The sequence below is a fragment of the Pomacea canaliculata genome, linkage group LG8 (genome assembly GCF_003073045.1).
Source record: "Pomacea canaliculata isolate SZHN2017 linkage group LG8, ASM307304v1, whole genome shotgun sequence".
Taxonomy (NCBI): Eukaryota; Metazoa; Mollusca; class Gastropoda; order Architaenioglossa; family Ampullariidae; genus Pomacea; species Pomacea canaliculata.
In genome coordinates, this window is record NC_037597.1 from 5,508,732 (window position 1) to 5,521,730 (window position 12,999).

Below are 12,999 nucleotides of genomic sequence, written 5' to 3' on the forward strand. Positions count from 1 at the left end.
CGAACATCAAGGCCCCACTCTGGCCTGATGCTCCTGCAAAACTTTCTGGCGGGACGCCGGTAGCTCAGCATAGAGCTCCATGCTGTTCTTCATCTCGGTGTTGCAAATCTTGTAATAAAATATATTCCTCTTCAGCTCCTGTGCCAGCATTAAAAAAATAAAAAGAGCTGGAAGCGTCAGCTAACATTAACTAAATCACAGGACTGCAAGGCCTTATATTTAAAAAGAAGCAGATAAGGGTGTAACAAAGATAAAAACAATAAGAATCCCTAAATCGAAAAAAACATAATTAAAATTCCCTGCAATAATGGATTATATTCATATCAAATAATGGATAATAATGCCCACTGAGAAAAAAAATCAAAGGTCTCTGAAACAATGGAATAAAAGTGCCTGAAATAATGGGTTAAAATTCCCGGAAATAAGAAAAAATCTCAGAAACAAAAGATTAAAATTTCCAGAAATAATAAATTCAAGTTTGAGAATAATGATAAATATTGCAAATTAAAATAATGTTCGATTCCTGGTTGTTTCCTACCATTAATTACAACGATGAAAAAAACGTCACATGCTCACCTCATCTTTACATCTAAGAACCTGTTCCCACAGTCGCCGCCTGATCGGCTGGTTCGTGGTGTCTTGCGTGTAATAGAGGAAACGATTGGTGTGGTGCACCGCCACCAGGAACAGAGCTGGGGTGCGGGTGGGCAGCACCGACTTGGACAAGAGAGCGTGGGTGTACAGCTGCACGAGCTGTGGGTCGGTCTCGTCTGGAGTCAAGTAGCGGCTGATGTCGATCAGCATCTGTACGTAAAACAGTTAAAATCATCACATATCAACACGTATAACCTGATGTTACGCACCCTGAAAAAGTTCGAAGGATGTTATTCGACCCCTTAAAAAACCAAATTATTCGGAAACAAAGCAAAATATCATAAAAACAATGGAGGTTGGGAATATTATAAGAGGCAAAATATGAAAAAAAAAATACTTGCACTATCAAAGCGAGACTGAAAGAGTGGTGATAGACGGTGGGACAATGACAGAAGGAAAACGTCACAATTTACATAAGTCTGAAGATATCTTTGACAAATAAAATGGAAAACTATTGGAAAATTAAACGACTAGCAAATCTTAGGCAATTAGACCATTCTAATATCCTTCCAGAGTTAAACAAAATTAATGAAACAAAATCAAGATAACAAAGAAATAGGACAAAAATAAAGAAATAAAACGGTTACAAAATAAAGCTGCTTATGCCCTGTACCTCTTGCACAGGAACTCTAAGTGTTCTCAACAGGTGAGGCCTCTCCTGCCATACAGCTCTGCGCAGCATGAGACTTTGTTTCTGTTGCATCGGCAGCATTACATATGCACCAAACACAATGTCGCCGAAGGAGACTGCCTCAAATTGGTCGAGAAACACCATGTAACTGAAAATGTGCACAAAGTCTAAAGAATGAGATCTTTTGGTAGTTTCGTTCATCGTGTTTATCAGATGACATGATTATATCGAGATCACCCTCCACCTCAATTCGTTGCCCACTCCCGATTGGTCAGGAAAGAACAAAATCAACCAACTCATCCCTTCCGGCTGGCTAGTGAGTACAACTTTCCAGGTTTTTCCCCGGAACTGTTGGAAGATAGGAGGACTAGATGTCATCCGGTTTTCATCCGAAAAAAATTTACTACCTAAAATGCTTTTTCTTCTTTCGTACTCTGTAAGATGACATAATTACAGTGATAATAAATAGCAGGTGGCAGGAGTGGTTGTCTATGGCCTGAATGGTTTCTTGAAGGGCTAAATTTCTATGCTGGTAGCTACAGCTTGAACTTCAAGTGCTCTGGCCCTAACCAGACTAAAAGTAAAAGGCCCTGCTTTTATCCATAGAGAAATCGTCTCCGCCGTGATGTTAGTTTTCCGAAACTGCAGACAGGCCGGGTCGGAAGACAGGGTACAAATCTTTGTGACCAAGAAACAGGTCTTCTAGGAAAGAAGTTTAACAAAGGCTCGATATAAAGGCTCAAATGAGTTCAGGAAGGTGAAGATCCGCCTGAGCTTTAAAGAGGGACAAACTGGCAAGGATCTCAGAGATCTGTTGGCACCCACATACCAGAGCTCCAAATGGCGGAAGGTATCGCAGAGCATAGCTCTGTAGCCCTTCCTCATGACAGGCGCCCACGCTTTCAAATTGAAGAACCACAGGTTCACAGTAGAAAGTCCGCTACTTTTGCTGAAGATAATTCTGAAAGCCCCAGGCCCTGACAAGCTCGCTGTCTCTAAGACTCTTCTCTCGCCCTCATACCGTTACAAGTCATGGAGGTTATTCGTGCGCGAAGGCATGAAAATTTCAGTCCTTCTGGGGCCGGATGAAAGATCTGGCTGAGTGGCTGTCAGTAGGGACGCCACAGGAGGTAATTTCCGCGCACAGGGTTGCTAGCTCAGAACTCAAGACCGACTCTAGTTGAAGGATTTGGCGGATGGGGAGATAGACGAAAAGGAGGAGGACGCTGATTTCCCTGACCCTGGTCACCACCTTGAATATAAGCGCTGTAGAAGGAACGGCATGCACACTTTTCCGTTTGTTTCACACATCAGCTCCGAGTCAGAACAGGACGAGGTCTCTATTGAAACAGATACACGCAGTGATACATGCCAGTGACGCCAGTGACACATCCCGCGCGCGTCTTAGACGTTGAAGGCGCCGGCAAATCAAACGAGCCAAGGTGATAGGGGGAGACTATAGTGTTACATGAAAGCAACAGGAAATTCCTAATTTTAAGAGAACAAGAAAGCGTCAACCGTTTGAAGCGCGGGTCTTTACAGTGAGCTGTCACCCACACACGCCTGCTGCCTCAGTAGCGAGAAATCCTTTCCTACCCAGCGAGGTATGCAGATGCCGGATCTCTTAGTGTTGCTGAATGATTTAGCATACATTTTCGTGGTATTTTTTTTTCAAACCCAAAAATAATGGAGGGTTGAACTCACCAGCCAAGAAGGAAGGGATAGGGGTGAGTTAGCCATATAACCAAATTTATACGTCTTTATTCTCTGTAAAGATGTAAGGTGATGAAACAATTATAATTATTCAAAGAATTTTTGATTTAAATTTTGTTTTTGTTTTTTGTAGCTTTTAGGTCTTACCCTACAAATGCAAGAAGTGCACATATAAAGCAAAAGCAAAACATCTCACAGGTCATAAAATGATGAAATGCCAGGAATGTCTTCCTCAAAGTTCATCTTGTCCAGCAAGTGGGGAGTGGCGTAGACGCGAAACAGTGAAGCAAGGAATGGATACACTGATCTTTCCAGAAACAGGTCATTACCTGGCACAATACAAGCAGACAGTGGGCAACTATAGCATACTTGCTTCTGATCACACTCTCAACACAGATTAAGGATTCCAATTCTTGCACACATATGCCCATGTTCATATACATCAATTTTTCTCATTAAGAACCACAATGACTCTATACAGTTCCATAACGAAGCTGACTTGACTTTTGATAAGTTCTTCCTTCTGGATATTCATGGTCACTTGAACTTACTGTTAGTGACCACATGCTTAGCTTAGTGACATGATGATCCTTCCCCCCCAAAAAAAGAAGAAAAACTCACCCACAAGGAAGACACACATAATACGAGAAATTTTGAGGGTAATTGACACGTCTGACAGCGCTCGATTCCTTAGTGATTCCAAAATAAAGATCCATTGCAGGGCACAAGTCGTCATGGTAACAAATGATGAGGGAAGTCTGGTCTGGGTGCCACTACCTCTGAAAAAAGAAATAAAAAGATTGTTTTAATTGTTAACAGAGATAACTGGAATCATCAACAGATTAACTAAAAATTATTAGGGTTAACTTCACTGCTTCATTTCTCTAGTGCTGAGATACATGAAGGAGGCCAGTGACTGAGAACGGTTCAGCGATCTTTTCAGTTCTGTAAATAGTTGTACCTTGCTGTTTCAGCAACTGTGCACGAGACGTTTCATCTCATGTGACTACCCTGAAGACAGGATGCAAGCATCACGTACATCATTACATAGCTCACCTTATCCCCATTCATAACACCACCTCCTGCACTATGCATGTTATCAGTCCAGTGTGAGACAATTCTCTCAAATTTGTGCCAAACAGAGGCCTGGAACAATCTTAGACAATCCTCTCTCAAAATGACCTAGGAAAATTAAACCAGAAGTTTTTCATATAAAGAATTGCAATTGTATGGCTTGAGGGTCATCTTACTTAGAAGAATCGTGGTTGTAGAGATGCACCAGAGGCATGAAGGCCCAGTCTCTAGGCATTATGCTCTCCCCTGCAGGAGGTGTCAAAAGACTCCTTGTTTCATGTGGAAGCTGCTGGTACCTACACCTGAATGGCAATGAGCGGAGGAGCAATTTTTGAGAGCTGTGTTCACACACTGATGATTGTAATGTTCTGATTACTTAGCATTTATACTGACCATGAAAATAACAACAAATTCAAAATTACTTTGTAAAAGAAAACCTATTATTCTACAAAATCTAAGAGCAGATGAGATCACTTAAAAACAAATTATACTGCTATGTGTTGTGTAAAAGTATGTGCACATCATTTAAACTGTGGGCAACTGAATAACGCTTGTCCTGACAAGCTAGCTAGAGAGGCAGTCAATGCAAGTCCATGACTGAAGTTCTGTTTGCACTAAATATAATCTTGGTAGTAAATTTACAATTCAATGTTTAAAACTATTAAGGAGAAAAAGAGAAAAAAGAAATAAAAGACCTGGAGCTGGCGACACTTGTCTCCATGCCAGCAAAGGTTTTGAAGTACTGGCTTCTGATTTCTGGAAGATTTGACAAACTCTCTTTCAGCAGCTGGGCATTGTTGGTGTTTACCTCCTCTTGGGTTGCACTCTTGAGAACCTGAGCATCAGAGATTTTCATTCCTGCCAATGATGCTGCAGTCAGCTCTTCATCTTTGCCTTCTCTGGAACATATGGGTGAAAACATCTTTTAAAAACAATACTACTGAAGTCTTTCGTCTTCAGCAGGTTTGGAATGGCGCAAGAAAGTAGTGTTTAAATGGTGAATATATTTAAAACAAGAACTGTGTCTATGGAGTTTATGTTCACAAAGCCTTGTAAAACAATTATCAATATGGATTTATCAATAATACTAACATCTTTGAGAGTATTAGCTAGAATGTTATCTGAAGTCGAGCATGAATAAGCAAGATTTTAACCCATCACTCATTGCCATTAAGTCATGGGAGGAATGAACACTTTCAAAAGCTTAATATATCGTGATATTAATATACAAATAATATAGTTTTATTCATAACCTGAGTGGGATGAGCACAGAATAGGGGTGGCCTCCAGGCAACTTCCTAATGATGTACTCCAACTACATAATGAGTTTTCCCAAGCCACAAACATGATGAAAACACAAATAAAACAATGAAAATTGAATGAAAGCTTCAAAAACATGACATATAAAACACCTGAATAGAGATATTCACAGACAAAATTCTACATAGTTTTGATGAGGTCATTTAAACAAGCTTCTGATGAAAGGGCATCTTAGAGAATACTGACGGTATAAAGTCTGCGTTAAAGAGTACGGTGGAGAACAAGTCATGGGCAATAAACTCCTCCCCTCCTTGGAGTCGACCGGTCAAGTCCAATGCTAGTTGATGCAAAAGAGGTTGACAGTGTCCTGGCTGCAAACAGTATGTTGACAATATGTGTCGTAGTACGAGAAACACACACACAGCTAAATTCATAGATTTATGAAGCAAACTAGACATAAAAATCTACACTTGGTACTAAAAATGCATTTATTGTTATGAGCTTATCTTGAAAACTAACAACGTAAAATAACAAAGGGAAAATGAAAGTGTCTCAAAAAGAAATGATAGACTGCACAAAGCATTTTACTCCAAGGCGAGCAAAAGGATATCTATGGTATAAACATTTTTAAAATGTAGACATTAAAATAAGGTGGAGACATAACAACATACTACCACCAATTTAGGCAGATTTTGGTGAAGTGGTGAGAATACAATACAGTGCAAAGTGGCATAGAAAGACTTACTGTTAATGATGACAGCTTGATGAGGAAATACTGCATCATGTTTTCAAACTTTGTGAAATGATTGGCATACAGGTGGTTTGGAGAAGCTGAAGAGAACTTCTTTAAGTAGCTGATGACATCCTTGTGACTAATAATCACACCTGAAGTCTAAAAGAATAGCAACAGCATCGTTATTCTATTTTTTTCAAAGGAAACCCTTAAAATAAAAATTCCACAAATCTTAATTAAAACCATGCTACTGACACTACTAAAAAAAAAAAAATTAAAATTTGTTTGAACTTCTTGCCAGCATGTAAATTTTGGGTAAACTTTTAAGTAACTTTGACCAGAAATTATATCTTTCTTCCATTTTCATCAGTCTATTGGAATACTACCAACATGTGCTGCAAACTATAATTTCTAGTGATAACTGTTTCTTGTTCACTGACCTGGGTAATAATGTCTTTGTGCGCCTTGCATAAAGTATACACTAATCTGAAGAGAGCCGACAAAAAGGCAACAGGACTGTGCATTCCCAGAACAGGAAGACTGTTGTTGGTCTTGTCACAGTCTAGCTCAGGGAGACAGGAAGCTTTTTCTTGGCGCTTTTCACTTGGTGGAGATGCAAGATTGGAGTACTGACTGGGAGAAAGTGGAATAATAAACTACAATGATGAAATCATCACTTTACAGTCACAATCACAGCCATGCTACCTCCAGGTGTTCAATATTTGCTAAAGAAACACTCTTATCACAAGGGACATTGGTTAAATATGGAGACTAGAAGCACGTAAGCATAGTGCATATTTATGCAGGCACACTCACCTGAGCTAACTAGCATGGTCTGGAATCCAAATGACTTGAGAAAGGAGAAAAGACTCTTCGAGCAAATTTCCTCAATGTGCTGCAACTGATCTAAGGGATTTACTGTTGCCTGCAATATATATTAAGCAAATATAGTAACTTATCTATATATAAGTACACATTCTGGTTGGCATTGAATGAAGCACTAACACTGAAATCAGTGCATGTGATCATGCACACGTTTTGTGAACACAATTTCAGCAATGCTCAATCCTATTATAGATTTAATGGCATCATTAAATAATGAAAAGAAAAAAAAAAAAAGCAGAAAAGCAAGTGTGGGGATGGATGGGACCCAACGGAAGATCAGAATGATGATACCTCCCCTAGTACAACAAAAAAAGGTTGTGGACCTTAATTGATGTCATAAATACATATAATCTCAGATTGTCTGGACAATGTTCTATTCAGTTTTGTTTTCCAAAGTATGTGGAACTCGTTAAAAATGCACTTATGCATTATTTCTTTCATCTAGCTGTTTCTTAAATGATCTTCTGTTTGTCATGCAACATATACATATCTACATTCTTGCTGTACAGTAATGTTTCTGTGTGGGATTGTATCTCTGTATAGCATTTTCTGTGTTTATATGTTGCTTGTGTTTGTCTTTGTTAAGTATGTGTATATATCATGATTAACCTTAGCATGAAAAGTACTTCATTTTTATTATTGTACATATATACACAATTTGCAGACATTACCTGTGCAGCGTACTTAGCAAAATATGTTGCCATGAAGTTAAGGCATGCTGTTGGAAACTGAAGACATGGTTTCTAAAGGAAAAGATAAAAAAGAAGCCTTACATCAACTTGTGCAAGAAACATAAGCAACAACAGCTGAGAATACTCCACAAATGATCAATGAGTTAGTCCTGCTTTCATACACTCAGTCGTCCCACATACTGTCTCTGACTTTCTGTGTTATCTCAGGCTTAGGATAATATCTCCCTTTAAGTATGACACTCCTGAACACTTGCTTTGGAAATTTGTAACCCACATAGGAAAAACCAGTACACAGCAAACTACAATCCAAACGCAGGGAAAACTTCACACTGATACTCAAAGTCTTTGTCATGTACAAAATATGTAAATTTATTGAAATGGTTACAACAACACAACAAACAAACAAAAAAAGAGTCAAAAGTTGATATTTTGATGACCATCCCCTCCCCCAAACAAAAAAAGACCATGTACCTGTAATGTGTACTTGTCAGCAAGATGCTGCAGCCATTTGCAGGTGCACACTTTGATCATTGGCATCACACCTTCCACATGGCTCCAGTTCACAGGTGTGGAGATAACTTCCATTTCTCTCCCATCTCTAAACAAAGACATTTGTACCCTTGGTTTCACTCTTAATGACTGACAGTGATTAACCTCTATTAAAGATTTAAAAAAAAAATCTCAATGTGCATGCATCATTGAGCAAATGGTGAAGCACAGGTCATATACTGGCAGCTTTACACTTACAGCTTTTCATACATCCTCTATTCCATCCGAACATGAGAGATGTAACAACAGCACTGATCTACATACAAATGGAAAATAGCTAAACAATTATACACTGATACTAAAACAACAAAATAAATGATCAGCATGATGCATGATAAAGGAAGAATACTGTAGGCTTACTCTTGATTAAAGCATGGCTTGACAGGCGGTATAGCTGCTAACGGTAAAATGATCTCAAAAACTGACACCAAATTCACTTCTCTGTCTTGTAGCTGGTACACATCAAGGTTTGACAATGTTGATGTCACTGCTCTTAACTCATTGACTAAGGATGTGTACAAGTCACTGAGAAAGAAAGAAGAAGTACACAATTACAAAATTAGGCAAGCAGACAACATTGGTAGTGTTATGTAGTATTTAAACACTTAAAGGCCTAAGTCGAAATTGTTTTCAAATGGTTTCAGGGAAGGTGGAGTACGACTATTGGCTGGTAGGATACCACTGACTTCAAGTATCTGTTAAAACTGTTAAACTTTACTAAATCAGAAAATGGATACTCACAGGTAGATATCAGACCCAAGGCCATAGGACAAGAGGATTCTCCATGTAACAAATGTTTCCCTCTGTAAGCTCTCTGCTTCTTTTTCTGACAGATGTAGATCCCTTCATCCACAGAATTAAGCAAAACTTTAATGCATATACATTTCAGCCAAACAATGCACAAAAGAGCACAGAGGCAGACCCTTATTATGCCACTCTTAAATGAAACCCCAAAGCTTTACCTGTTCAAAAATAACACTTTTGCTGTTATTGTTTCCTTCTTTTTTTTTTAGTAAGAACAACTCTGTTTTTCTCTTTTACAAAATGGTACACTAATAAATAAACTACAATAAATATAATACCATGTTCTTTTTTATGTGTATATATATATACTAATTGAAAAAGTTGTTTAAATCATAAAGACAAGAGCTCACTGGGCCCTGACAGCCAAGTATCGTAGCAGCACTTCCTGAAGAGAGTGGTTGGCCACAAGGCTGGAGGCTATGTGGCGACCAGCTTGGCACAAGCTGCCCATCAGTCGCATGGCTGCAGGGAGGGGCAGACCCCAGGGATCAGAAACTGCCATCTCACTATCTGAATCACAAGACATCTAAATAGAAGCTAAGAACTAGAAAGAGATTACAAATTTTAGCAGACACAAACAATGAAGGAAAATGTTGTCACTTCATGCTCACTTCATCCAGTCCAGCTCGACTTCAAAATGTGATCAAATTTCCTCTTGTCCACTTAATTACAATCTTGTTCCCTTAAATTTAAAAGTTTATCACTAACAATAAAAATGTAAATACACAATTCAAATGCATTGTTAGTGCATGAAATACATTTTGAAAACATAGGTAATTTATCTATCACTACTTTGTAAAACACACAGAGGGGAAATAGAAAAAACAAACTAAGAGAGAGAGAGATCCAAAAAGAAAAAGACACAGAAATAAGCTTTCAATAATACCATGTGGCTTCCACGTTGTTGGAAGAAACTCTTTTGTGATTAAGTTCATCAGTTTGGTGTTTCTTGAAATCTGCATAAAAAGCATGTCATTTTCTTCTCTTTTTTTGTTCACAGCAGAATTGGTGAAGGAGCTGAGTGTTTGTTTGTTGTAACTTTACAGTAAGATCTCATATGGCAGAATGCTTTGACAAATGTACACAAGACTAATATTTCCAATATTACTTGGCAGTTCTCTTTTAAAATTTCTGAAGGGCTCATTAAAGTTAAGGCCTTATCGATGTTATTGTTAAAAACCCAACTCTCTGTTTTAAAAATCTTGTTGCAGTTGTCACATCTTGCTTCATTTGTACATGCACATGAATACATTCATAAACCCAACTCATATTTTCATTAGCATACAATCATTTTTATTTTTTTACTTTATATCATACAGGAAAGAGCCCATAATATGATTTAGATTTGACAGTACACATGCAACTTGCCTCATAGGCCATTCGTGTGCTGTGGGAGCTACTCTGGTCAAAATCTGCAAGGTAGCCAGCACTGTAGGAGCCTGAGGATGCTGTGCATCAAGGATGTAGTAAAGTCTCTGCAGCAGCAGCATTCGGTCAACCAGGCCCTATACAAAGCCAAAGTTTCATTGCTCTCCATATCAGAAGCATTTGAAAATGGGGATTCAAAGCAAAGCTAGTGCCTGCTCCAGGCACAAACATTTTTCAGTGGTCACAGTAAGAAGCCATATTATTCTAGAGAATTTCACAGAAGAAAAGAAGCAATCCAAAATGTCTACTGTGGAAGTCTCACCTCAATTAAATCCCGCTTGGTCACATCAGCGTCTGTTTCCTGTGCTTGGTTCTCATCATTGTCCTTTTCCTTTTTCTCTTCCACCTGTTTTCTAACAGTGTCAGCAGGCACTAAAGAAGGAACCACCAGACCTTGATACCAGGTTGATGTCATCTGCAATGCTTCCTGTCAGACCACAGAAAGAGAGAATGAATTTTACATATGATAAATGCAATTTGTATTAATTAAAAAAAAAAAAACTATAGCCCCACTTTGCATTTGTAGCTGGAAACAACTCTTACCCACCTCATCTGCTGGATTACAGAGAAGAGCGCTTGAGACTAAACACTGCCGCTACCACCACAGCAGGCACAGAGTCATCGCAAGCCATGCGAATTAGGAAGACCACTCCACCATCAAGTATGGATGGCAGGATGGGTCTCTGAATATATTCAATTAGAGTCCCTGCCTTTTCCTGCAAGAATATGAAGCTACAGAAAGTAAGGCAAGAAAAAAAAGGTCCACTGATAAACCCCATGAACTGAGAAGAAATTAGGGAAGTTGATGCTAGTGTTTCAGAGTAATGCAGAAAATATTCAATGAAAAAATAACACCAATCAGTTTAATAAAATATGTTCAGACCATGGAATTTATTTACAAATTGTTTCCATGTCAATTCTATGCTGAGGGTAATATTAGTCATTTAAGTGAACACTGCTATTGGCACTACTGTTTTTTTTTTCATCTCATGACCAGGTCTGCTCACTGGTAGACACATCCAGATACATAACTGACATGCAGAAAAGTTATTTAACAAGGTGTGAACACTTGATGATATTTCAAATAATAAATTCCTAGACATGTCACTCTTCTTACCTGTTGAATAATGTGACCCAGCGTGGTCAAGGCCAAGGTCCTCTGCTGAACATTGGAGCTGCGAGCCAGCTGAAAGAGCTCCTCTAAGGTGTAACCTGCCCGCTGTTCAAAACAAACCACATTTTTACAGCAAAGCAGATGGATTATTTCTACAATACAGAACTGGATTTGGGTCAAAAATATCATGGGTGAGTGTTACTAAAAAAAATATCTGTATTTTGATTTAGGTATTATCATTTCAGCTTATATATTTTTGAAAAAAACCCACCTCAGGCTCATCTCCATGGTGATGAAGAGCCATGGTTACAGGGAGATCAGCATCAGCAGGCACCACTCTGCCACTGAAATCAAATCTTGCCTGCAAACCTGTCTGATACAGAAAAAAAAAATCATTTTAATCTTCTAACAAAAGCAGCACTACAACATCAAGGGGTCGTAGAAAATAAAATAAAATTTCCTGACATGATCATTGACAAAACGAAAATAACTCATAAAACTTAAAGGAAAGAAAAGTTAGTGTGTCAGATATAAGTCAATGTTTGTGACACATGTTTTTGTAAAAATAGGAGATGTGAATTAATGCAGCCATAATGCAAATACAAAGTCTTGTTTTTCCAACAGCATTCCTGCATTCTGAACCATAAGGCACTAGCAAACAAAAATCTCTAATATGAGAATAACCTTCTTGACAATTTACTGTTAAGCACTCATCCTGAAAAAACCAAAACGCTGTATGTTTTAAGTTTGAATGGCCACACCTGTGCATTGTCAGCAGATGGAGGAGGCAGATCTTTCATCCACTCAAGCTTGTCATATTCCACTTTATCCATGTGAATCCAGGACTGTCTTCTTTCTATGCTAGTCATGTCTGCCAGATCTGCCAACAATAAGAAGTACTGCTCAGCCTTGATAGTCCTTTTAACCTGTGAGCTAACCATCTCAACCATTTCTTGAAGCCATTTTATGACGTGATTGACAGAGTGTACTTTGATTTCAAGTCATTGCTTTCTGGTTGTATGGTGTGATGTTTGTTCACGGTGATGTATGTGAGCTAAAAGTAAATTTATATGTTAAAAAAAATTATCTGCACCTATTTAAGAGGGGGGGGGGGAATGTGTTTTACAGCAACTAAGGCATATTACGGCAAGCAGTGCACATGCAGTCAGCGTTGAACTCAGGGCAGCCAACTACTGTATGCATACGCATGTGGTATGTGCATATATGCATGCACGTATGAACACGTGTGTGCACACACAAAAACAAAAGTGTTACCTTCAGACTTGGATGGCTCCTGTTTTGGTGGTTTTGGTTTCCCTCTTGGGGGCAAGGACTTTGTCTGTGATTCAACTTCACCTTTTGTTTCAACTGTTTTTCTTGATTTTGATCTCAGAAACTCCACCAAACTTGGGTCTGGCAACAGCAGAATGTTCCTCATTAAGAAATGTAAGAAAAGAATAAA

At 38.6% G+C, this 12,999-nt stretch overlaps 1 protein-coding gene across 1 annotated transcript in view; it reads right to left on the reverse strand.

Annotated features, from left to right (window-relative positions):
• LOC112570315 (RNA polymerase II-associated protein 1-like) overlaps positions 1-12,999 on the reverse strand; it is a 17,516-nt gene continuing 4,517 nt past the window's right edge. Inside the window, 24 exon segments of the mRNA XM_025248699.1 lie at positions 1-138; positions 577-804; positions 1,268-1,433; positions 3,195-3,327; positions 3,620-3,777; positions 4,249-4,374; positions 4,768-4,971; positions 5,579-5,703; positions 6,078-6,224; positions 6,643-6,698; positions 6,882-6,990; positions 7,622-7,693; positions 8,114-8,240; positions 8,552-8,716; positions 8,933-9,034; positions 9,346-9,505; positions 9,882-9,951; positions 10,364-10,443; positions 10,967-11,000; positions 11,002-11,139; positions 11,541-11,642; positions 11,809-11,910; positions 12,299-12,417; positions 12,813-12,950. Of these exon segments, the coding sequence (XP_025104484.1) occupies positions 7-138; positions 577-804; positions 1,268-1,433; positions 3,195-3,327; positions 3,620-3,777; positions 4,249-4,374; positions 4,768-4,971; positions 5,579-5,703; positions 6,078-6,224; positions 6,643-6,698; positions 6,882-6,990; positions 7,622-7,693; positions 8,114-8,240; positions 8,552-8,716; positions 8,933-9,034; positions 9,346-9,505; positions 9,882-9,951; positions 10,364-10,443; positions 10,967-11,000; positions 11,002-11,139; positions 11,541-11,642; positions 11,809-11,910; positions 12,299-12,417; positions 12,813-12,950 (2,993 nt within the window). The 3' untranslated portion in view covers positions 1-6.